Raw genomic sequence first — 25,696 nt, 5'->3', positions numbered from 1 at the left:
AAATTAGATAACATACGCAAATTGATACCTTGGACAAGTTTCTAGAAAATAGGCTTCGGCAGGAACTTGGGTGAAGATCTCAGCAACGTTGTCTTAGCATCATATCTGCTTGACTTTAATCTTTTGATGCTTTTGTTAAGGAGAAGAACTTCAGTGCAATATGCTTGGTATTGTCTCCTTTGATGTAACATTTCAATACAAGTGTCATTATCTTCATAGATAGTAGTAGAAACATCACAGATGGATGGAAGTTCGCAAGTACTTCATTTGAGGTTTTTTAGTCAAGTAAGATAACGCTAATAAACCTATAATTTAATCTCCCCCTTTGGCTTACCTTGACAAAACCTTTACCCTAATGAAGATTTAAAGGTGGAAAGGTGTTGAGCCATTGCATAACGGCTTGGTTCAAAATACTTATCCTTTTGAACTTGAGCCTTCTTTCTATAAAACATCCTGCAAAACCAACTACTATGCAACAAACAAGCATTTTATCACAAAATAAAGGCTTTTTAGTCAAAATTGTCCCTGATATTTGCATAACATATAAATTTGGTCCCTGAGATTTAAAATCAATAGAAGTGGTCTCTGAGATTGTCCACCATCCATTATTTTGGTCATTTCTTTAAAAAAACTGCGTTAAGTTAAGGGTATAACACATAACTTTGGTCCCTAAGATTTGCATAACACATAACTTTGGTCCCTGAGATTGTCCATCATCCATCATTTTGATCCTTTCATTAAAAAGCTCAAGGACCACTTAACAGAGTTTTTTTTAATGAAATAACCAAAATAATGGATGATAGACAATCTCAGAGACCACTTCTATTGATTTTAAATCTCAGCGACCAAAGTTATGTGTTATGAAAATCTCAAGAACCATTTTGACTAAAAAGCCCAAAATAAATCATCAATTCCAATATTATAAGCCACATTAAATCTCAAATCCCTCCCTCTTTTTGTGAAGGAAAGACAAAGAAACTCCTTCAAATACAAGAGGTCAACATTATAACCAATGGACTACTACGGAGCGACTTGAAGACCAAAGCTAACACAAGGCAAGACAAATACATTTGGAATCTAAATCCAGAACCTCTAGCATGATAATCTTCCCTGTCGTCAAAGATGTGGGACCTTATAACAAAGTAATAATAATAATAAAGGTCATCAAACTTACGTATTAGTGGGCCGATGAGGCATGAAAAGTTCACCATCCCAATGATTCAAGAAGAATTTTTGTATATTAACATTATTCAAAAGCAGATTCTTATACATTCCCACATATTTTCTTTTAAGTTGTTTTTGTAGAAAAGAGGAAACATAATATTCTTTAGATTTTTTATTACAAGCTAGAGAGGTGATAGATGTAATAAAAGAGCTGGGTTTACTAATTGGCCCTTTGAAATTGAATAATGTTTGGCTACTCAAGGATGAGTATGAATTCCTACTCAAAATTTTTTGTGTTCGAATCATAGAGAATTGTACTTATAATCAGAACCGTTCATATTATGAATCACTTTCTAAAGATCATCTATGCAAAAAATGAATTAAAACTAAAGTCATTTAGTCAATCTATTGTAGCAAATACATAGACGGCTCATAATGCTTTTACCAATTCCGTTAATTTGTTTTTAGAGAAAATTGTAACAATGGTCCTTCAACTTTAATTCAATTGGAGCAACAATCCCTCAACTTTATTTCCTTGACCATTGATCCCTCAATTCGCAAAATGTGCAATTATGATCATTTTCGTTAACACCGTTAATAGTTCTATTAAATTCAATCACTTGCGTCGCACATGAGAATAATTGTAAGGGCAATTTGGGAAACAAAATATTTCTTGTGGGTTGAATTCTATTGAACGCAGAACCCATCCCCAGTTGAAACTTGTTCCCATCCCCAATTAAAACTTCCTCCATGCCCAGCCTCACATTCCTCAAATTCCCACCATGTATTGCAATAATCAACCTTTAGTGAAGGAAGACAATAGCAGAAACTAACCAGTTTTATGCAAAATATTGGTGAGTTCAAAGCAGGTATGACGATGTGGTATGGAAGAGCTTTACTACACTGGTATAGACTGGTATAGAGGAGAAGGCATGAAGGAGCAGGCAGTTCACTTAACCTTAGAGGAAAATGGACGATTTGGAAGCCACTGCCGATGAGGAGAAGACATATAGTAACATCAACTAATCGAGGCCTTCTTGGCCCATGAACATCAAAAACCAAGCAACAATATTGTCTATTTCAAAAGTCTCTATGGTCTTCCCATCTTTGCAGAAGCTTGTGTCCCAAAACTTTGACCCACAAATCCATGTAAATCTGGTCTTGCTTGGTCCCCCCATCCCTTTGTATTGACTTCAACCCACGGGAAACAATGTTTACTTAATTACCCCTACAATCAGTTTCATGTGCCACGCACGTGACTGTATTTAACAGAATTATTAACGGTATTAACGAAAATGACCATAGCTGCACATTTTGACGAGTTGAGGGACCAATGGTCATGGAAATAAAGTTGATGGACCATTGCTCCAATTGGATTAAAGTTGAGGGACCATTGCTACAATTTCCTCTTATTTTTATACAATTCGATTACTAAAGGACATTAGTTTTAATTGATTTTTTAGAGATGCAATCTTTATAAAGTGAGTTATAATATGAATGGTTCCGATTATAAACACAATGTTCAATAAAAGAACAATGAACGGTTTTGAGTAGGAACCCCTACTCATCATTTGAGTAGCTAAGTATTATTTTTTGAAATTTATGGCCATCTTATTTTCCCCCAACTTTATGAAAAAAATATAGGACTTCAACTTTTTTAATTAGTCAATTACCCTCTAATTGTCCAATTTTACACATTTCATCTAAATTATCACGTGTAAGTTAAATCTAACACTTCGGATGAGAAAATTCTTATTTCAACATGTTTTTGGGTCAAAAACATAAATTCTAAAAGCTCCCACTCCGCAAATACATACATGATGTTGAAATTTGATCTTTGTGCACAAATTGGTGTGGAAAGTAATAATTTACCCATTACAGTGTTAACTCAGATGTATAGAACTTTGACAATGAGGCGTAATTTGGTCCATCAAAATAGTTCTCTGAATCCCAAACTTTTCAAAAAACAAAATTAGTTTGCAAATTGACAGATTCCTTTAAAAATAAAAATAAAATAAATAAACCCAAAATTAAGGGATATGCCTGCTGCATACTTGAACTTTTAAGAGATTTGATCAAAGAACAAAACTTGATAGATTATAGATTGGATTAACATTTCGAGGGCGTTCTGCTTTGCTCATTAAACCCAAAAAATGGTGGGTCTGTAGGGTTACATTTTAAAATCCTTTGACAGAACGGTGAGTGGGTCAATGGTATGCGGTTAAAGTTGATCGAGGGTATTCTGCTTTGCTGTGCATGTTGGAGAGGAAAGGAATATGAATATAGCTCCTTTCTAACATAAATATTCAACAATGGACATCCCATTTGTCTGATTTGAGAATCTGATGAACCGGTGCGTAGATTAAGTTAGTGCATGATATTGTACACGACTCATGCAGCTAACAAGCTGAGTTAGTGATTGGCAAGAGAGTTGCATTCCATCTAGGCGTGTGATGTTTTCTCAGTATCTCAACGCACTTTAGTAAAATATGTCACTCTACAATTAGAGGATCACTTCATTCAATTTCAGATTATATAATTTGAGCTAACGCTTGTTTGGGGCTACTTCTGAAATGACTAAAAGTGATTTTTGCAAATAAAAATCACTTTTAAATATATATGGCAAAAAAATAAAAGCATTCTAGGTCATACAAATATTTTCGGGAGAAGAATCTGTTGGGTAAATAAGCACATCCCTTTTTTTTTATTATTATTTTTTTTTTAATAAAGTACTTGAATTGTTTGACATTTATACTTAATAAAAACACTTATAAAGTGTTTCTTATAAATGTAATCCCAAACCAGCTCTTACACATTTTCTAACAAAAGTTCACATTAAAAGATTATAGGCCTTTAGGTCCATTTTTGGACGAGCTTAAGCAAACTAAAATAGCCTAAAAACTATAAATTGCAGTGGAGATTTTGGATGTATAAGAAACCATGCAGCGAAGTAAAAGTATATACATAGAGATTATAGATTAGACCAAAGAGCAAAAAAAAAAAAAAAAAAAAAAAAAGAAGAAGAAAGGAAATCAAAGGTAGCGTAATCTAATAATGAAAGCACAAAACAAGGTAAGGAATATATTTTAGGTTGAATAGATTTAGGTCATTTGAAAACTAATTAATAAAGCAGATAACATCATCCATGTATGTATCTTTGCTATAATTATATTTAATGCCAAGTTAATCTTTTTCCTTTTGGGTGGGCCACTCCTGTCGAAGAAAGATGGAAGACCAGAGACCATGTTTGCTGATCAATTTGTTTCCGGATTTGCAGGAGGACGCTCCATCCATTACTATTGGTTGCTGGTGATACTGATCTGCATGTGTGCACTTTATAATGTAGGCCCCTTAATTAATTGGTTTCTACGTGGTTTGTTCAACTGGGTTTTGAATTAACCAATCGGAGTTGTAACTGGCATGGATGAAACCTGAGGAAAAAGGAAAGAGATCTTCTTCAGAATTCTTCCATCAAAGTCATCGGATCAAGTGATCCGAGCTCTTAGAATTTTATCAAACGACTAAAAACAGAAGTTCTTTTAAAAGTTATCATAACTTTAACCATTGTATCAAATTTCAAGGATCCAGATCATCCGGTCGCCTTGGTAAAAAAGATCAAAGAAAAGGACTAGTGACTGTTGCAACAAAATGAAAAAGAAACAAAAGTATTATATTTATACAGCTTAATTTATGGTTTAGTGTTTCAAAAAGAACATAATCGACTCGTCCCAATAGTAGGAAAGTGAACCGCACACTCATTTCTTTTCTCATACAAACTCATGTTTATTTTTATTGTTTAATAAATTAAGGGAAAATAATTAGACACAAGTAATCAAGTGTGTGCGGAAATTTTTTTTACAGTGCTCAAATATTCTTGTTCATGGTATGTTAGAACTAGAGCTTCTTGTCAAGATCAATATTATATAACAATAGGTGAAGAGAAACTTAATGCATTAACATTTTTATGTTGGATTATTAGTAAGGAACGTTATATTCAGGTTTTTCTGTATTACGGAAGTCTTTATCCTCGTATGAACGGGGGGGAGCTTGAAACAGATATGATGTTGAAAATGTCGTGAAAACTGACAGTGTACGAGCTGAAGACTGACCTTGGGCAGTGCACAGCCTCGACTCTGGTTTCCGTAAGGTCCAAAAAGTCAAAAAGCCCGGCTGGACACAACAAGATACCAAGTTCTTTGCCCACCTCTCCATCTCGCATAACCCTATCATAATGGTCCAATTAGCTAGTGCCATGTCAGCAATCCATTAGACCTAGCTATAATCCACCTAGCCTCATAAAAAAAAACTCAATGTACCGGAAGCACAATCTGGCATGCCAAATGTTGTTATATAAGTAGTTGGATGTTTATAAAAAAACCTTTCAACTACTTATTTTATAACTTTTAATGTATCAGACCGTATTTCTGACATACTAAAAAACTTTCATACTCTATAGTATCTAGCTGTTTGACAAATTGGCATTATAAAACATGTTGTATTTGGAGCACAACTTTACTCCTCACGGTTAATCATTGTGCACTTTCACTCCTACTTAATTAAATATTTAGAACACCAACCATTCTAGGGAATTTTTGGCGCCTGGTTGATTTGTGTACTGGTTGACAAGTAGGATGTGCTCTTTTTCATTTTAGAGTCTAATTTTTTAATTTATGGTGCCTCAAATTCGCTCATTCCAATATAGCATTCTGTGATTTGATTTAAAATAAAATACAAAATTCTTTGATAAAAATAAAATAACAGGATGACAACAACCATTCAAAAGTGCTCTTGGAGTGGTAATAATAGAGAAACTTTTGCATCTGTAACAATATCATGTGATATGCATGTCGATGAGGTATTATAAATTTGACACACTACACCACTCTTCATTCGCAATTTTTATTCGTACTAGTGTCAACCAAATTCTATCTCCTATTGTAATTTAGATGTGTGATTATATTCATTAAAAGTGAACTATAATCAAAGTATTTATGTTGCTAAAGAATCGTTAGTGTATTCCAAACACATTTACTCTTCCAATAGCATCACAAAATGACAGCACTAATCTCCATTGCAAGTAATGCCGGAAAAAGCAACTTGGAGACCGTTTCCTCGAGAGCAGGCGGATTCCATTCTAGTGAACTCTCTCTCTCTCTCTCTCTCTTTTTACCTCCATTAAGTGAAAAGCCCAAAGTCTATATCAATGATTATAAAAGAACAACACTGAAATGACACTAACGGATACAGTAAGAAAGATGAGAGTGGGAGAAGAAGCAAGTGCCCATCTTCTCCACCCACACACCCAAAATTCACTACATACATGATTCACAATTTACAACTCAGTTACTGTTTCTTATCCTCTCAAATAACCATGCAACTCCATGAACCCTAACTATATACATTCTTATACCACATTGGCATAGAAATCCCAACAAAATATCAAAAACCCTCCAAACATTACCTAAAAAATGATCCCCAGAACCTGCATTGTCCTGCTTTCTCTTCTCACCTCATTTTCCCCTCTCGCCACTGCATTCCTCAACCTCACTCTCCCTGGTCAGCATCCCAACCCAGATGAAGTTGTTCTACAAGTTAATAGGTACATATATAGCTTCGTTTACTTCCTCTGTTTCTTACCCTTTTGCTAGATCTAAGTAATAAATTTTTTACCGTATTTTTTCCTAATTTTTTTGTGTGTTTTCAGGAAGGTTAATGCTTCGTTAGCAAGAAGGCAAATGCTGCAAACAACCCAGAAAGACCAGCTGGATTCTACGTGCCTGACCGGAAACCCGATAGATGACTGCTGGAAATGTGATCCAGATTGGCCAAACAACAGGCAAAGCCTGGCAGATTGTGCAATAGGGTTTGGTCAATATGCTCATGGAGGCAAAGGTGGTGAGTATTACATTGTGACGGACGACTCAGATGACGACGCGGTAACTCCGAAGCCAGGCACTATCAGATATGCTGTGATTCAGACTGAGCCTCTCTGGATTGTGTTCCCTCGCAACATGCTCATCAAGCTCTCCCAAGAACTTATCTTCAACAGCTACAAAACCCTCGATGGCCGCGGAGCGAATGTCCACATTGTTGGTGGTGGATGCATCACTCTGCAGTACATAAGCAATGTCATCATCCACAATGTGCATATCCACCACTGTTATCAGTCAGGTACAGAAATTTTTATCTGCCGTAATTAATTGGCCACCAATATTTTGTCTCATATGCAAGGAAAACTCGATTTGCCTATGTGTGTTGTTTGTTGATAATTGCACCTGTTTCAGATTACCTAATATACATGCTGATAAACGTTTTTTAACTTTTGCAATATGTATTTCGATTTGTTTGATACACACCCATTTTACCTAGTGCGCATGGTTTGCTTATACATGTATTTTAGTTTTCCAAACAGGGGAGGCCGATAAGGGAAGGGATTCCCTTTTTTTTTTTTTTTTTTTTTATATGAAAAAATAGGGATTAGTTGTTGAGCTCACACTACATCGAAATTCAACAATTTGAACAGTCAATTTTTCAAGTTGCACCTCATAAATCATCCTTGCAAAAATATTAGCCAAATTGGAAATATTTGAGATATCAAATAGGTAAATGATTTTGAACTAAATTGAATTTTTGCAAGGATGATTTATGAATCGAGACTTACAAAATAAAAATTCGGATCATTGAAGTTCGATGTTGAATAGGTCGCACAACTAATCCCTATTTTTTTTTAAGAAAAAAAAAATGGGGATTCCTTCCCCTTACAGGGCCTGTCCAAATAGGTATCCGGATTTATTTATTTAATTTTTTTTTTTTTTTTTCAGAGGTATCCGGATTTATTTGGTATATACCATTTTCATAATACATGTGCTTTGTTTACAATTGTAAACATTTGGCCACTTAGTATTATGATTTAGTAATATTCTTCTTTACTTGTAAGTGAGAGATTTTAGTTCGATTCTCCCCAAATGCGAATTTGAACCACATTATTAGAAGCTCATTATGAGATTAAGTCAATCTCCTCCCTTTTATTGTAGATAATATCATTTGTTCCAAAAAATAAATATTGTGAACATTTGCTTTCACCTAATATTTACCTAAATTTACATAATATCAAGATTACTCTATTTTAGCTTAGGATTTACCTTAATCTCATTCGTGTTAAGATACTCATAGTTTACGAATGATTACATTCAAAAAGTTGCGCCTAGTTTTAATTTATCTAGTTCCCTCAAAATATTATTAGTAATTTGTTTGTGCGACTATTCAGGTCAGGCTAATGTGCGTTCCAGCCCAACTCACTACGGCTTTCGCACAGAATCAGACGGCGATGGGATCTCCATCTTTGGATCCAAAGACATATGGATAGACCATTGTAGCCTATCACACTGCAAGGATGGACTGATAGATGCAGTGATGGGGTCCACAGGAATAACAATATCAAACAATTATTTCTCTCATCACAACGAAGTCATGCTGCTGGGCCACAGCGATGACTACTTGCCCGACTCTGGAATGCAAGTCACCATAGCCTTCAATCACTTTGGAGAAGAGTTGGTGCAGAGAATGCCTAGGTTAGTCCTTTTATTATAGATCAAACATTGTTTAGTATACATTACTTTTTAAGTGGCTTAGATTAATCCGTTGAGTTTCTTTTCAATTTTGACCATACATCTAATGGGTGTGTATATTAATGTATGTTGAGTATTAATGTACTCTCGAATTCTTGTGCCTAGGTGTAGAAGGGGCTACATCCACGTGGTCAACAATGACTTCACCCAATGGGAAATGTACGCCATTGGAGGCAGTGGAGAGCCTACAATTAACAGCCAGGGCAACCGCTACACTGCTCCGTCAAACCCTAACGCCAAGGAGGTGACAAAGCGTGTGGAGACGGGGGAAGGGAAGTGGAAGAACTGGAACTGGAGATCGGAGGGGGACATAATGGTAAATGGAGCATTTTTTGTAGCATCTGGGGAGGGAGTGGAGCTTAACTATGAGAAGGCCTACAGTGTGGAGCCCAAGTCTGCTGCGCTTATTGACCAACTCATCATGCATGCTGGTGCCCTTGGTGTTGGTGGCAGGTATCTTTCTTTTCTTTGTTGCTCTTTTTCTCTCTCTCTGCACTTTTTTGTCTCTCCCTTTACTCCCTTTTACTTTTCCTAATTGGCTGTGAACTCACTTTACTGTTCAATAATTTCCCACTAGTTCATGCCAAATTTACGGTGCATGGGTTGAATTCAGGCTCAAGTTACTTTAAGTTAGATTTACTCGGCTTGGGGTTGGGGTCATCCTAGGACTTAGCAGCATTTTTTCACTTTCTTAGATACTTCACCCATCAAAATGATCCCAATTTGTACCTTTTTACTGAAGATAATTTAAAATGACTCTCAATCTATATGTGAAGAGTGATATAAAGAGAATCGGATGCTGAGTAGTTATTATTGTGATTGAAGTGTTTTTTTTAGAAAAAATGATTTCCACACTTTTTATTTTTTTAATTTTCTGCACAATTTTCTTTTTATTTTTCAATTTAATATATTATGGCTAGGTAAAAAAGGAGGGAGATGGGGATAGAAGAGTGCAATGGTTAAAAAATGAAATTGCAGAAATCACCTTCCTTGTCAATGCTATACATATACCTTCAAATTACCAAAAGCGTTTTTGGTATTTTTCAGTTAAAATAAACAAAAGTGTTTTTTGGATGGTCAAAAGATTCGTTATTACCTCGTACTAGTAGGGTTTTTTTCGTATAGAACTTACAAATGAATATGCAAGAAGCATCACAATTCCACACGCTAGAGCACTCCGAAATACACAGTACATACTTTTTTAAGCCTAGCTTTAATTAATTTAACACTATTTAACTTGAAGTATTTACTGAACTCATTCGTCCATCATGTTAACTTATAATTAGTGGTGCCTTCTTGGTTTGAAATGGTAAAACATGTACGCGATACTATATTCTGAAAAAAAATGCGACAATGCCTAATGCAATTTTGATTGAGAAGGGACAACAACCTGGGGAAGTGGAGCTCGAACGGCGACGGAAATGGTTTAGGCTCAGGTCCAGACTATACGGATGACATGTCGGGAAGCAGCCGTATTCCACTGCCGCCACTTTCATCCACCTCCACCATCTTCTCATTTTTCATCTCATTGTCATGCTTGCTATTTTTGTATATTATCCCAGACATGCATTTATAATATCTGAAAATAATCAATGATTTTAATCTCCTTTATTAACATTAACAATGTCTGCACGAAGTATATTTGGTATCCAAGACCAAGAGAAAAGAAAATATAAGAGCAAGCTGTTGCCTTTTGCTTTAATTAGCCTAATTATGATTACAGTTTATTAATTCACTTCAATTTAGGATGAAAAATCTTCTGAAAATGGATAAAGGGTGATGTAGTTCCCATCTAGTTTCCCAATCACTTTTATATTGAGGTTGACCAACTTTTTATCGTGCCTGTGTTTGTGGTTTTCTGCTTTATATCCATCGAGTTCAGGTTACAAACTTCGTGTTAGTCCTGGCTGGGACTTGGGAGCCTGGGTGGATAGAATTAGAAGGTGATGATGTAGTAGGTTCTGATGCCAAATATGTTGTTCAACGGACCAGTGTACCGATATTGTCTCAAAACTTAACTATTTGAGTTCAACACATATGGATACATGTTGAGAATCAATCCCACATTGATGGGAGAATAGACATTGCATTGACTTATAAGTAAGTTGGGCTGCTCTCCATATTACCAATTGATTTCATGGTGGAACCCCAACTTTTTTCATGGTATCAGAGCAGATTGGCCTGCATGAAGCCAAACAACCACACAAGCTTCATGTCACCCCGTTGTGTTGTCCATGTGTTAGGCTTGAAAATTTACCACACGTGAGGGGATGTATTGAGAATGAATCTCATATTGACGGAGGGGGAACCTTGCATGGATTTATGACGCTTCACGTCATTCCGTTGTGTTGTCCATGTGTTAGGCTTGAAAATTTGCCACACGTTAGGGGGGTGTTGAGAATGAATCCCATATTGATGGAGGGGAGATCTTGCATGGATTTATAAATAAGTTGGGCTACTCCCCATATTGCCAATGGATTTTACAGTAGAACCTTAACTTTCTTCAATATATAGGGTTTTTATCTTAAACTATCTTGGTTTTATATATTATACGTGTTGTAGATTATTGTGATACTTTTTCCACGAGAGATAATTTCTTTAATTTTCAAATTCACAACTTGGATGGAGCCACACAACTCAACTGCAATAGCAAATAGTGAACGATCGGTGTTTAAAACATGAATTAAGAACTAGGGTTGTGATCCCTTTATCCTTGTAAGCCTGCATGTGACGTCTACTGAAGCTCTCGTTCAGATCATGTAGTCATCTTTCCAGCTGCCTCCTCATTTATAATCTGAGTTGCCACATGGATAATATTATCTTCTGCTTTTGCTTACGCCCGACCAACTCTTTTCGTCATCAGAATTACAAGTAGAGCTAGGTTGTCTGATTTAATTTATTTTTATGTTATATATTGTCACATTAACAATGCAATAGTAATGAAAAGTAGAGGGGCTTGAACTATATATTACTATCCTTGTGGAGATAAAAAGTAAGAGTCTTGATGGTTGGTGGTGTGCCACAGGCTTTTCTGACCAATTGATAGGTGTAAGGGTCTAATAGATTTAGCCGCTTGAAATATAGAATTTCAACACTAAACAAGGTATTGCATGTATGTTCAATGAGAGCAACTTTACCGCCATCTTTTAACTCACATGATAAAGACTTTCACACCCTTATTTTCTCTCCTACCACACTCTATTTTTAATTTTTAAATTGAGTAAATCAAAATAAAATCAACACAGAAATTAAGAGAGAAAATAAGTGTTAGTATAGATCAATCATGTACATGTTTATCTGCTATATATCAGATATATCAGGTGGTATATTTTTAACTCTTAAATCACGTGTCGAATATAACAAGAAAGACCTCTATCAGCTGAAAATACACTCAGTAGAGGCATATTATTGGAGGGATTGATAATTAATACTTGACTCGTTATATTTAAGGAGTCTTTCTCTTTATATCACGACATGACATCATTTTACCGTAAAAATGTCATAATTGATGTGGCAAACAAATTGATAGTTATTAACGTGTAATATCCTTATAATTAACTGCCAACTTGTTTGATTTATATGAACGACTAAAATGGTCTCTAAGTAGAATGAAGTTTTCTAGAGATGATCATTGGATGATGATAACGAGAATGAGCAATTTGAAAAGTTTGTACGTTGGTAAAATGATATCACGTAATTCATATTATAACGTTTGTAAGATGAAATGATGTCACATTGTCATGTAAGGAGGAATGAGTCCTTATATATAAGGAGGCAAGTGGGGCCTTGAAAGGATAGTAATATTGCTTTGTTTATATGGTGTTCATTTGAATCGTTTTCGCTACGCTTTAACAGCTCAGAGAGAAGACGAGGGAAGACAATTCAAATTTAACTGAGATGATTGTACATCCAATGCATGCCATTACAAATTACAGTTTTGAAAAGTTTCGTCAAGTACATTACAGTGAACTCTACCTAACTTATCAAAGTAGATCCCACTGTTCTAGGTAGATGAGCGTACAAAAGCTATTCACCCTCCATACTTTGTCCCAAGAGTATTTGTTAAGCCATCATCAGCTGCCGTATTTGCTTCCCACAAGAAATGCCAAAACTTCACTTGATGGAGCTGGAAAGGAAGAAATGCATTGTAGTACGATTCTTTGACGTTCATTCGATCCACATTTCACACTATTGAGTCTCTGTTAATTCATGTCCCAGAGAAAACTTGGACAGTCCCATGTATCACTATCATCCGGAGTCCATGTCAGATGACATAAATCGGACTCGACGCTATTACAGTCCTGATTATAGGCTGTTCCATTTTGTTCACTTGATAGCTCAGATATCCAATCTGATAACTGGGTTTCATATGGAGAATTTGTCACTGCAAAGTCTGATAAACCAAGATCATCAGAGCTAGTAACCTTGGTTTCCCACGAATTCTTAACGGAGTCATGGTCTTGATCGAAGTCGTATTTTTCATTATTCATATCACCTTCCTGGCAGAAAAGACCTCGTCCGTTTTTGTTCAATGTACATTGGAAATTTCCTGCAGACACAGCAATTGTTAGTAATGTGGAGCAAGCACCTTGAAGAACAAGCCTTGGCATTTTTCACAATATATATCAGAAATCAGAAGAAAATGATGGAAGTACAATATACCATCTGGAATCTGTGTTTTCTTCTTTAAATGAGTTCTCCAGTAATTCTTGATCTCATTATCGGTTCTTCCTGGCAGCGCTCGGGCAATCTTCGACCACCTATAAGATTGATATAGTGATATAGTTAGAACAAACTCAGAACACTACAGCATTATGCACTTAAGCTAGGTGATACTGCCAGTTATGTAGCAAGAAGGTAATAATCTCGCAAACTTGAAAAGGTATTACCAAAGACAACAACTACAAAACTCACTTGTTACCCCAACGTTGATGAAGTTGGAGAATGGTTTTCTCTTCTATGATGGTAATCTGGCCATGCTTAACGTTTGGGCGGAGATAGTTCAACCACCGCATCCTGCAACTCCTACCACTCCTCCTTAGACCTGCACGATGTAAACTGCATCTGAATTTATCCGTTCACTACATATGAAGTGAGTCATCTTTAAACTTCACAAGTAAAAATCATATGTAATGTGCTTACCTGATTCCTTAGCTAATGCATCCCACCTCCGATTCCCCTTAAGGTTTACAAAGGTGGTGAGTCGTTCATCTTCCTCTTCGAGCCACAGACCTTTATGCAGTTTCTCTCCGTCCATGGCTGCTTGACAAGCCATCATTGGTGTGACAAACCAAGAGAAGCTAAACCCTTATATACGAGAACCGGGTGGCAAAAGAGTTGGGGAAAAGGTAAAAATGAGACCTCTTCCATAAACTCCACTAGTTTGTGGGAACTCCACCACTGGCTTTGGCTTACATAAACTCATCCAGTTAAGGCAACAAATTAGGTCATCCAGGAAGCTGAACAGTTGATGATTCTACTTCTCTCCCCCTTTCTTATGCATCACATTTTTTTGTCTCTAGCCATTTTGTCTCTGTCTATTAATCATATTATTCATATAATATATGATTAATAGGGAGAAAAGGGAAAGGATAAAGAGATAATGTTTAGGAAGGTAGCCTGGGGAAGCAAATATTTTGATTGGATTAAAAGATATTATGGACACTTTGCATTTGCATATCTGGAGAGAAGTTTGGACTGGCTGCGGTTAGGAGTGGAATTTTTTGCCATTCTACCTAACCATACCATTACCATACCGATTTTGTGCCAAACGGGAATGATACGTTAATTTTACCAAACCGAAGATATTTGTATGGTATTAGTATCCAAAACCAGTGTTGATGGTACTACCGTACCTTACATTTAGGGCTCAATTATCCCTACTGCAACCTACCTTTGAACTTAGGGTTCATTTGATGCCTGGGATTGGAATGGAGTGGCAACAAATAAGTTTCAAGGTTAAAGGTAGATGTGAATGATTTTATTAATGAGGGAATTGAAGGAAACATATCCCTTCTAATCCAAGCACAGGTGAATGCTTCATAACCACAAGTTTGGTGCCAAGAATTACACTGGATTGGATATATTAACTCATTAGATTTAGGTATGTTGAATGAAGAAATGGATGCCAGCTTCCCAATTTTGTCCAAATTGAAAATAAAAGATGGTTTGGTAACGAACGAAACTTATCCCTCTCACTCCCTACAAATGGTAGCCTATTGACACCTTATGACCAATCCATCTAATGTCTTGACCTTCGACAAAAGTTAGAAGTTGGCAAACTTGGCATTCATCTCTGACATCAATAAACCTCAAATTTCGTAAGTTAATATATCCAATCCTAGCCAACGAATCAATAAACCTCAAATCTCGTAAGTTAATATATCCAATCCTAGTCATCGAACATGACTTCTACATATGCATTTATGTGCTATATGTACAGGGAAGACAGCTTTCAAATATAACTAGACATTACTCCAAGACTCATATTATTTAAATTCAACTATTAATGTCACATTGAACAGGAAAACTGTATATATGGGGGGCCGAAATAACATGTAAAAGAGAACTCTTCATGCCACAATACAAAATAAGAAACCTCCCGCTTCTGATCTATAGATACTAACAACTACATACGCCTAAACCGCAGCACAAGCAAAGACAACACGAGTGGAGAGTGGAGACCACATAATAAGTCATTCTTCCTGGTTAGGCTTCTGCTGACTGCAATTACCTATCCTCTTGATACCACGAAATCGATGAACTAGCGATCTATAAATGATTTATTCATGAGATTGACAGCATCATCCATGAACTGCATTAGAGACATGATCAATGTATTAATTATTAAGACCTCTGGAACTGTGGATTTTCATGTTTTGTGTATGAAAGCACAAACTGTTCTGCCAGTAAGTACTGGACAAGTATCAAACAGAAGTAACAATTTCTTATCAACAACAGTGGAAGTTACATTCTAGAACCGTGACCACAAAGAAAGTGTCGAGGTAATAAGTCTATCCTTACTTATTCATTTTCAGGACAAGTAAAAGAAAAAAACTTAAAGAGTACAGAGAAGTCTTAATTCTGAGCTACAAATTTTCCAATTCCTACAAATATCATCAGTTTTCGGGAAAAGCAAGTCAATCAGATATAACTGAAACCCAACCTCCTTCAAATTCATACAAAAATCATCAGTTTTGGGGAAAAGCAGGTCTGCAAAACCTAGACCACAGCTTGAAAATAGAAGCTGATAAATTCCTACAAACCCTAAACGCAGAAGATATGTAGCAGGAACTAAAGATGCTAATGTATCCAATAATAAATTTCATTATGGTTCTGTGCAAGAACATTTCTACACTTCCAATCGATTCGACCTAAAAGCACTCATTTGTTTGTTGGCGTCATATCATTTTCAGCAGATCATTGATTGGTTTTACTATTGAGGAAAATCATTTCTGAATTACTATGCTCAGAATGTTTACCTTATCTCTCTTCATTACTTGAATGATCAATAACGTGATATTGGAGACAACACCATAACTCAAGATCGTTCCCAGCTTTATTTTATGTATTTTTATTTCTTTTTCTTCTAAAGCAATCTACTTTCATTATCTATTCAAGAATGCTAACTCCAAGAGGAAAACTGATCTGAATCGTAGAATTTACCTTTCCAAGCTGCTTCAGCTCTCGCCCTACTGGTTCCAAAAATTTCAGGTTAACTTCAATAGGCCATACCTGCAAGAAAAACAAAAATTCAATTAAAACAATAATAACTAAGAAGAACAATAGACCAGGTGCACAGATAACTGATAAGTATAAAGTAAAAACTTGATCTATCATAAATCTATTGCACATGCACAACAAGCAAATCGAAGAACCAAACCGCAACTGTGAAACAGACAATTCAAGCACAGGCATCGTCCTCGTACAAGTAGACACGTTGCCACAAAATATGCCTCCGGAAAAGCAGAACTAATTAGTGTATGCAGAAATTGCAAGCGTTTGAAGAAAGTAATAAACTTACGAATAACATCAAAAAAGACACCCAATTAAAACATAAACCAATGGCATATACTACAAAGTTGGAACATTACAAAGAAGAAAGCAAAACAAATTAAAAAGAACAACAGGCAAACCCCAACCCGTACCAGATGTTTGGATTCTAAATTTGCATAGGTACTTAGCATAACTTAAATTATAAATTCTAAATTCAGATAGCATAACGGTTATAGCAATCTACCTACAGGCAGCAACAATTGGTAAAAAAATTAAGCAAACCCACAAAAGCATCAGTCAAAATTAGTGAGTTAAAAAGTTAAATAATGGCTTACTGGACCAAATAAGTATGCACATATTTTAGTGATGCAAAAATAAGAGCAGGAGGCAACCTTGAGACCAAGTAATTTGACGGGTGCTACTAGTCCTGGGACAATGCAATCCGGTCCGGCGGATTCCACTATAGCTTCCATGGCCAACCCACTTCCCACTGGATTCGGGTGCTGCAAAATGACACAATTGCACGACGACCCAGATGAGAAAAAAACGAAAAGAACAATGTAATTAGAGGAGCAAAATGGGGGTAAAGTTTGGGAGAAAACTGACCTTCATGACGGAGAGGGCGTAATTGGAAGTAGGGTTGGGGGTTATGCGGAGAAGAGGGGAATGGTGAATTTTGGGGATGGGTTTGACGTTTGAGGTCCTCCAAGGCACGTCCCTTGGCAGTGAAGAACCACTTCCTCCTTTGCGCGACATGCCCTTCTTTCGTACCTAGACGGGGAGAGAAGGAGAGAGGGAGAGAGAGAGAGAGAGAGAGAGAGGTGAGCGAATATGCGTCCGTGTGTGGATTTTTTAGTTGGATGAAGAAGATGATGGAGCAAAGCTGAGCGGCTGAGGTTTTGTATTTCCTTGGCGTTTGTTCAAATTATTATTATTATTATTTATGTCATCTCTCTAATAGAGCTAAGGCTCGCTATGCATCTCAATCTATTAGAGCAGTTCCACCGTGGGCAATAGCCCGATGGACTAGCTCTCAAACAAGGCCAGAAAGCCCGAGCAACTTGGTCCAGCGCGTGCTGGCAATGGAGTCGAAGTGAGCCCGAGGGAAAGGCTCGACAAGAGTTGCCAACCCGAGAGCCCGAAGAGCATGTGACGCAAGGTTGACGTCTGGGCGACGTCAGCCACGTGGTGGACGGGCCTGGACAGAGTCGAAGAGCGGCAACACCCTGATGTGGTGGTGGACGGGCCTGGACAACTCTTTGCAGAGGTCGATCTCAACGCTGGTGATGCCGATATCCCGGAGACAAAGGGCGAGCTTCTCTCCGACGCGAGAGGCGACCTTGGCATCCCAGAAGGTTTGGAGTGAGGGAAGCGGTTGAGATTGGATTGGTAGCGGGCGACGAACTCTTGCTCGAATGAGGAGGCCATGGCTATGATTGAGGAGCTGCTGGGGCTCATCACCTGTGCTGTGATTTTGTGGCATGAGAGCACCAGGCGGAGGACATGGTGGTTTCCGAACATTGCAATTTGCAGAGAGTGATAGAAACAGAAAGAGACGGAACTAGGAACTATTCGATTCTATTATGTTCAATTCTATTGAGTCATCGATGGGTGGTGTTTGAGTTTTTGTTTTACTTTTCTTAAAATAATTATTTTGTATTATTTTATAAATAAATAAAACTATTATTTTATTGCCTATTGCCAGGGCTATTCAGTTACTGTTTACTGGGTGGATTAAATAGTGAATAGCCCTAGGGGGCCTTAGCAACGGTGGAGTTACTGTTAGAGAGATGATACAAATAAATAGTAAAAATAACATTTTTGTTTTTGTTTTTCTTTGTTGACTCTTTTTAGTAGAGTGACACTGTTAATGGGGGTTAGATGGTAAGTTGTTAAGGATGAAAGGAAAGTGATTTAAATTGAACCCATATCAAGGTGCATAAACATAATTTATTTTCTTTCGCCACTTAAAGCATCAACTGCTTTATATTCTAATTGAGTCTGCTATGTCTCAGTTTATTAGTGAATTTTGTGGCCGATGAACTGGGTAACTTGATTTCTTCGTGTTGTTTTGGTCCAATTTATTTGATCAAGCTTGTTGACATCCCTTAAGCTGCTGAGAATGTTTTATTGTAGTTTGTTTTTGTTGAGCGTTTAACCCCGTTGTTAAACTAAATTTTTTCTTTCTAATATTTGGTTGACAAAAACCTTTTGATAATTTTTTTTTTTTAATCTATTTCCCTTTCTCACTCTTAATTTTAGGATTTTTTTTCTTTTTTGAGAAATGATACCCACTTTTTTCTCCTCTTACATGTACCCTCTTTATTTTTAGTCATCATCAAGGTTCTAAAAGAAATTAGGCTCTAGTCAGGCGGGGAGTTGGGGCCCAGCGCCTAAAAAGCTAGTGGGAACTTAAGCGGATTTAAGTAAATTTATTATAAATCATATAAATAAATACCTCTTTATACTTTAAAAAATGCATAATTATATTGGGATACATGAATTGCAAATTAAAATGGCATATAGATTATAAAATATTAAAACATAATGAAAACATGGGGAATAAGCATATAATGCGCGTTTATCTAAGTATTAAACAAGTTTCTTCACAATTTATTAAAAAATAAAATGCAAAATAAAAATTATATATTTTCCATCCAACTGAGAGTCGCGACTAGGTGGCTGCCTAGGCAGGTCTGGGTGGGCTAGGCAGCCTAGCTAGTGCCTAAGCAGGTCTAGGTGTCTTTTCTTAATTTTCAAATGCCTAAGAGTTAATCAGGGTGGTGGCCAGCCTTCTAGCGCATAGACGGCACTAGGCGGGGTTTTTTAGAATAGTTGTCATCATGTTAAATGAATTAACAAAAATTACAAACAAAATTAAACGTGAGTATTGAGAAAGAAAGAAAAAAATGTGTAGTTATTGTTTTCCTTTCTTTTTAATCTGTTGAAGGAAAATCAGTGCATCATCCTCTACATATAATATAATATTTTGCTCCAGAAAATTGGAAATTCATAAAAGGTTTTCCTGAAATATACATGTATTTGGGTTGTACTTGTATCCTAATCTTCTCAAGTTTTTAGGTTGGAACTTGGAACTTCCCAATTTAAGGTAACATTAGTTCCATTTCATTGGTGAGGTAAACATTTTGATTCATAATTGTTAAGTAAATGACACCACATATTTCTCTTGAAAATTAAGAAATTTCCTTTTTTGAAAAATCACAAAATTTTCTTTCGATTCTAACGATATTCTAATCTAATTATACTACAAGAAAAGAAATCAAATTTAGCCACATCAGAGTGGCCCCTGCTCTAACCAACTGGATTACGCTCTCGTCTGCAAAACATCACACAAATTTAAACTCACTTTGTGCGCATGGGAAAGCAAGTTCCATTTCCAATGTTTTATTGACAAAGATGGACAAAAAAGTGTAACTTTACCTAATAATTCTTGTTCCCAACATGGTAGAAGAATTCGAAAAATGAAGAGAGGGAGAAGCACAACATATTTCCCAAATCATTCTTAATCTGCAGCATATTGCTAACAAATTCCGTACATCTTAAATTACAATTTATCGCTGCTTCTGATACCTTCAATGATTTTAACGGGATCAAAAAATTAAACGACAAAAAATATATTAAAAAAGAATACCACCAATGCCGGTACATGAAACCCTGATTGATCGTTCAGCTCGTAACCATGTCCTCTTCCCCTCTCTGTGCTGCCGCGTCTGCCAGTTTTTTCCATGTCAACTCTCGCTGTTCTACCACCACTCTTGCCCTCGCTTCTTTCTCTGCAAGCTGCCTCTGGCACTCTTCAAACAACTCAGCATCCATTTCAGAAAACATTTTCCGAACATTGACAGTCAGCCCGTGAACTGCTTGGTTCCAGTGATTTTGGATATTCATCTCCAACGCCTCGAAAATAATTGGTAGTATGACATTCCGGTTCTGAGCAATTAAACTGACAATGTGCTCATTATTCCATAAGAAGAGTGCTCGTTCTGCAACCTGCATTAAAAATGTGACTCAGAAAAACTTTCAAGGAATGCAATTATTAGGTAAATACAACTTAAGAAGTTTTGATTTGGAATCTTATCCCTTCACCATTTCATAAATGTTAAAGAACTACCTCCCATTTCATTGAGATTTTTCAACAGAATACCAAAACGGAGCCCCATTACCAAAGCAAGATCAATTATCGACACACCAACATTCATGACGGCAAGCACAAAAGCAAACTAGAATCCCATTTCTTGCTGGGCCATACCAATACTTTCAAAAGACAGCATTAGACAACCGTCTAATTGGGGACAAGATTAAATAACAATAAATGCATAAAATGAGAAAAAAAGAAAAAGAAAAAAGGGAATTGTTATTGGCACTCCAAAAATCTCATTCTACATTCCAAACGTTCTATATTTGGAAAGAAAAATACACTTGTGAGGAGTGTAGAATGAGATTTTTGGAGTGCCAATAACACTTCCCAAAAAAAATAAAAAGCATTTAAATTCAAACTGCTGCTGTTTGGCAGAAAAACAAAACATACATATTGTTAGTTACAAGTTACAACTATAAAAAGCCCATGATATTTCATCCGAACATTACATACAGGTTTCAGGTTTCTTAACAAATCAGGAATGTTGTCAGCAGGACACTTAATAGGGGTGGACGGGAACTATGAAAATTTAAAACTATGTCAAATACAGCAAGCATTTTTGCAAAAAAATACATCCAAAGTTAGATTAATCAAGGTGAACTGTTTCTCTTCATAAATTGATCATCTTAACCACCAAAGGGATATCAATATAAAATGTCAATCGAGAAGGTTGCATCCATCATTGCTTCATAAACATTCATGTCTAACAAACACTTAGTTTTCCACTGCCTAATGCACACTTTCCTGGGGATTTGTCTAACCTGGCAATCTTGTGCTTTTGCCCCCATAATATTGATACTATATGATTTCAGATACTTAAGATGGTCCTTTATGTAATAAGTAACTACTTCTCCCTCTCAAGTTATATGGTCTCTATATACCGCCAGACTACAACTTGATCTCATATGTCAATGTCACCCACTATATTGTTCCATGTCTGCTTATTTAATAGAAAATCAATATGACAAGGACGCCAGTGTTTTTAACATATTATGTGCATTCCTAAAACATTATCATAAGAACTTTAGCCATCTATAACAACCGCTCTACCTTCCACGCTCATCAAACGTCCAGAAATGAAAACCCCTCCAAGTCAAACTATAGACCAGTGTTCCAAATTATTGCGTAATTGATTTTTCTTTTCAAGTAACGTATCAATTTTTGACCTTTTCTTTAAAGATGGACGGATGAAAAATTACAAAAAGATCATATCAAATGTAAAAGAAACGGGCAAAACAGCTAAGGCAACAAAAATTACGTACTCAAGGCAGATTTCTCCCATTGAAGGAACACGAAAAGCAAATACTTATGTGTACCACGATATAACAGAATGGCAGTCACTTTAGTAGGAGATCAGCAACAAAAGAAAGAGACAACAGGTAAATTTATCAAACTAGAATAAACTAATAAGGACACAGCCTCGTGCAAAAAGAGAAATGAGGTAAGGAGAACAATGACATAGTATTCAACCAAAAAGTAGCTTTAGAGAGATTGCGGAAAAGTATATTTCGGTTACAATAAATGCTCACTAATGACACTTTTCACAAACAGAAGCAGTTTCCATTTGAGCAAGATTTCATATCATGATGCAATTCAATACATTCATACAATTAAGTAATCATAAGTACAACAAAATCAAAACTAAATAACAAAATTTGAAGAAAAGAAAGGAAAAGGAAAAACTTTTGACCAAGATAAATACCAATATCCATTGTAATCATGAGTACAACAAAAGCAAAACTAAATAACAAAATTCGAAGAAAAAAATGGAAAAGGAAAAATTTTACCAAGATAAATACCACCAAGTAAAATTCACAAAATAAGTCTGTCTTAAATAAACAAGTTAAAGTTTTAGTTTAAAGCTCCAGCAAAATAAAATTCTAGTCCTCCATACAAACAAATAATCATAATGGATAATTAAATGAAGCAAACCCAATAAAATTTGAAAATATTCCCAAACCTGAAAATGAGAGCTATTGAGGCAGCGAGCAATCTGTCTGAAAAGAGGAACCATGCACCGCTGAAACTCGGCAGCTTGTGTTGCCTCCAGAACTTCTTCAAGTTCTCCAAGGAAAAGAACTTCCTTCTGACAGTTGGTCACCGGCCAGTATTTCAACAAACCCCTTACAACCGTATCTGCCAACTTGTAATCCTTTTCAACAAACTGGGTTATGCAGTAGGACAGCTGCTGGTGATACACAGCAATTGGCTTCGGCTTATGCAGCGGTATAAGTGCCCGAACAAGGAACAACTTGTGCTCCTCTTTCATTGGCAGAGCAAACCCATTAATTATACTCCCAAGAATCTCTAAAAGCTCAGCCACGCCACTGTGCCTCTCGGTCTCATATATAAACCTATAGAATATGTTATTGATGGCTTTCCTGATGAAGGGTCGGTGCACCATGAACTTCCCATATATGCGGTGAAGGCTGTTTTTCAAGTACTCGCGCTCACGCGGGTCCTCAGAATCAAACAAATCAAGTAACTTCAACACAAATGAGTGATCAATATAACGCTTGGCAACCTTGGTATCCGTATCAGATGACACAATGTACCTAAGAAGAAGCTCATAAACCAACTGCAAATGAGGCCAGGACGGCTCCAAATAAAGCTCCTCCTCTTCAGGATCGGCATTCTCCTGGCCTGTGTTTTCGTGGGACGCAGGGGGCAAGCACCGAAATATATTAACAGACACCATTTTAATCATCTCCTCCTGACAAGTCTCGGTGATCTTACCCGACCCAGATTGTATAAAATCAACCAATTCCAAAAGGCTTTGACGCTTAATCTCTTTCTCCCTAGGGTTCTTAAGGGTATCAGAGAAATCGAATTGAAAGCAACAAACCTGCAATTTGCGAAGGAACAGGGTCTGGCGCTCCGAGACGGGCACATCACGGAACGAAGGGAGAGGCTCGATGATTCCAGAAGGCGGTAACGCCGTAATCCCTGCGGCGCCAACTGCGTTGGTGCCGGAAGAAGCCGGCCCAGAGCGGGAGGCATGGTTTACGACCACATTCGCCGAGACAGCCCCAGAATTGCGTGTCCCGGGCTGCCCGTACCCGTACGAAGAAGGATCATGTGTCTCGGATTTCGAGGGCTTCTTGTTTCCCTTGATGATTTTCTTAAACATAATTTCCCAATGCAGCGACGAATCCTAAACCCTAGAATTGAGGACGGCGATCGATATGGGAATCGGGAAGCAGCTCTGGCGACGTGGGGGAAGCAATCGGCGATTGGCGATGATTTGATTCAACATGCATGGAACGAGAGCCCTAGATTCTCCACAAATCAATCAAATCCCCGAGTGGTTCTATTCAATGGGCGATTTCGGCGTCGGAATACGAAATTGAAATTGAAATCGAAAGGGGGCGTGGGGATACGAAGAAATGTACCGTCTTTGGAAATTGGAATCGCTGAGTGGTTGTTGGTGGATCCGAATTCAAAGTCATCTGAGCCAGATCGCCGGAATGCCGGCGACTTGATCGGACGGTCGTGGTTCCGGCGATCAACCCGAGATGAGAGAGAGAGAGAGAGTGTGTGTGAGTATGGAAGTGGAGGGCGGATAATTATGGAGAAAATGAAAAACAAGAAAAGTTTGAAACAGGAAAAATGGGAATGATTGCATAAACTCCCTTTAAAAATAAAAAATAAAAAATAAAAAATAATTCTAAAACACTGACACTTGTTTGTTTTTTATAAACAATGAATATTTTGTTTGTTTGTTTTTCGGTTAAACCACAAATAATTCATATTTCAGTTAATTTCAGTTTACTAGGTGAAAAAAGATTTTTATTTTTTATTTTTTATTAATTAATTATGTTTTTTTTTTAATATTCATGTAGGTTTGTATTGACATGTGGCACCAATTATTGTTTATGTGGGCGTCACGTCACAGTTTAATTGTTGTTTTAACAAAGATATATGAATAAGTCCCAGAATTATGATTTTAGGTATCAAACTGCGACGAAAAAAACTTAATGTATGAATATTGAAAACCAAAAAACTTTAGAGTAGTAATTGAAATTAACTCTTAATATTTTGTTAGCTAAATAAATCTTATTTTATTTGAATTTTTGATATTTTTTGTGGTTTTACACGTGGCATGGGATCATGTAAGATATATGTGAGATGTGTTGGTTTGCCGAGGTTGGGAAGGAGATTTTACCATATTAATGATCGAAAAATATTTTTGCTCACAACTTTAAATTAATAATGGTGTCACCATTCTATTTATTATTGAATTTACTGTTGAAGGATTTTAAATTTCAAAATCTATGTTGTGGATATAGATCAATTGCAAACTTATCGGAATATGATAAATACGATAGTAAACATTACCACCACTTAAGATAAGTTTCCTTGAAGAGAACATTGGAGTTGGAGGTTGGATTGGATGGATCCTTGTAGTTGTTGGTGGGCCCCAACTGTATTGAGGATAATTGTTGGGACAAAAAAATAGTAAAGTTTCTATTGTTAGGTTGGTTCATATTTTGTCTTTTTGTTTTTTTTCTTACCAAAAGCCTAATTTGCTCAATGACATTAGTACTTTGTGCTTTACCCAAAAAAAAAAAAAAATTATAATCTTGAAAAGAAAAGAAAGAAATTATTTTTTAAAACCATCCAGGATTGTTTCATAAAAAAATAAAGTATTTTTGTTTAATGTATTTTCATATAGAGACTCATTATTTTCTTTTCATTAAGATCTTTTGGATGTAAAGTAAATTACAATCCCTCGACTAAACTTAGAGCA

General features: G+C 36.5%; 4 protein-coding genes across 5 annotated transcripts; 1 reads left to right on the top strand and 3 right to left on the bottom strand.

Moving 5' to 3' along the window:
• Positions 1-6,394: 6,394 nt before the first annotated feature.
• On the top strand, positions 6,395-10,471 carry LOC137745405 (probable pectate lyase 12). 2 transcript variants are annotated; one of them, XM_068485357.1, is made up of 5 exons: positions 6,395-6,763; positions 6,869-7,335; positions 8,432-8,735; positions 8,904-9,245; positions 10,173-10,471. In XM_068485357.1, exons 1-5 carry the CDS (start codon positions 6,633-6,635, stop codon positions 10,366-10,368), a joined length of 1,440 nt encoding a protein of 479 aa, XP_068341458.1. In that variant the 5' UTR covers positions 6,395-6,632; the 3' UTR covers positions 10,369-10,471. The 2 variants fall into 2 exon arrangements, with proteins under 2 accessions (XP_068341458.1, XP_068341457.1); XM_068485356.1 differs by having other exon boundaries at positions 8,898-9,245.
• Positions 10,472-12,656: 2,185 nt separating this feature from the next.
• On the bottom strand, positions 12,657-14,208 carry LOC137745098 (transcription factor MYB27-like). The gene is made up of 4 exons (XM_068484973.1): positions 13,935-14,208; positions 13,707-13,836; positions 13,455-13,552; positions 12,657-13,341 (listed from the first exon to the last, which is right to left on the bottom strand). The coding sequence occupies exons 1-4, from the start codon at positions 14,068-14,070 to the stop codon at positions 12,995-12,997; spliced, it is 711 nt and encodes a 236-aa protein (XP_068341074.1). The 5' UTR covers positions 14,071-14,208; the 3' UTR covers positions 12,657-12,994.
• Positions 14,209-15,257: 1,049 nt separating this feature from the next.
• Positions 15,258-17,610, bottom strand: LOC137745099 (uncharacterized). The gene is made up of 4 exons (XM_068484974.1): positions 17,394-17,610; positions 17,180-17,290; positions 16,458-16,526; positions 15,258-15,606 (listed from the first exon to the last, which is right to left on the bottom strand). Exons 1-4 carry the CDS (start codon positions 17,541-17,543, stop codon positions 15,556-15,558), a joined length of 381 nt encoding a protein of 126 aa, XP_068341075.1. The 5' UTR covers positions 17,544-17,610; the 3' UTR covers positions 15,258-15,555.
• A 2,518-nt stretch (positions 17,611-20,128) lies between these two features.
• Positions 20,129-24,222, bottom strand: LOC137745632 (serine/threonine protein phosphatase 2A 57 kDa regulatory subunit B' beta isoform-like). The gene is made up of 2 exons (XM_068485615.1): positions 22,907-24,222; positions 20,129-20,798 (listed from the first exon to the last, which is right to left on the bottom strand). The coding sequence occupies exons 1-2, from the start codon at positions 24,074-24,076 to the stop codon at positions 20,475-20,477; spliced, it is 1,494 nt and encodes a 497-aa protein (XP_068341716.1). The 5' UTR covers positions 24,077-24,222; the 3' UTR covers positions 20,129-20,474.
• Between the last annotated feature and the right edge of the window lie 1,474 nt (positions 24,223-25,696).

Source organism: Pyrus communis, chromosome 9 (assembly GCF_963583255.1).
Source record: "Pyrus communis chromosome 9, drPyrComm1.1, whole genome shotgun sequence".
NCBI lineage: Eukaryota > Viridiplantae > Streptophyta > Magnoliopsida > Rosales > Rosaceae > Pyrus > Pyrus communis.
The sequence above is the reverse complement of the archived record's forward strand: the minus strand, read 5'-3'. Positions and strand labels throughout refer to the sequence as shown.

What these genes read in the sequence shown, in the direction of transcription:
- LOC137745405 (XM_068485356.1), top strand. Translation starts at nt 6,633, where the DNA reads ATGATCCCCAGAACCTGCATTGTCCTGCTTTCTCTTCTCACCTCATTT. An exon ending in GTTGTTCTACAAGTTAATAG is followed by an intron (nt 6,764 to 6,868) that starts GTACATATATAG and finishes GTGTGTTTTCAG; the next exon opens with GAAGGTTAATGCTTCGTTAG. An exon ending in CCACCACTGTTATCAGTCAG is followed by an intron (nt 7,336 to 8,431) that starts GTACAGAAATTT and finishes GCGACTATTCAG; the next exon opens with GTCAGGCTAATGTGCGTTCC.
- LOC137745098 (XM_068484973.1), bottom strand. Translation starts at nt 14,070, where the DNA reads ATGATGGCTTGTCAAGCAGCCATGGACGGAGAGAAACTGCATAAAGGT. An exon ending in TGCATTAGCTAAGGAATCAG is followed by an intron (nt 13,837 to 13,934) that starts GTAAGCACATTA and finishes TACATCGTGCAG; the next exon opens with GTCTAAGGAGGAGTGGTAGG. An exon ending in CATCAACGTTGGGGTAACAA is followed by an intron (nt 13,553 to 13,706) that starts GTGAGTTTTGTA and finishes TCAATCTTATAG; the next exon opens with GTGGTCGAAGATTGCCCGAG.
- LOC137745099 (XM_068484974.1), bottom strand. Translation starts at nt 17,543, where the DNA reads ATGTCGCGCAAAGGAGGAAGTGGTTCTTCACTGCCAAGGGACGTGCCT. An exon ending in TCAAATTACTTGGTCTCAAG is followed by an intron (nt 16,527 to 17,179) that starts GTTGCCTCCTGC and finishes TTTTTCTTGCAG; the next exon opens with GTATGGCCTATTGAAGTTAA. An exon ending in AGCTGAAGCAGCTTGGAAAG is followed by an intron (nt 15,607 to 16,457) that starts GTAAATTCTACG and finishes TCTCTAATGCAG; the next exon opens with TTCATGGATGATGCTGTCAA.
- LOC137745632 (XM_068485615.1), bottom strand. Translation starts at nt 24,076, where the DNA reads ATGTTTAAGAAAATCATCAAGGGAAACAAGAAGCCCTCGAAATCCGAG. An exon ending in TCAATAGCTCTCATTTTCAG is followed by an intron (nt 20,799 to 22,906) that starts GTTTGGGAATAT and finishes TTTTTAATGCAG; the next exon opens with GTTGCAGAACGAGCACTCTT.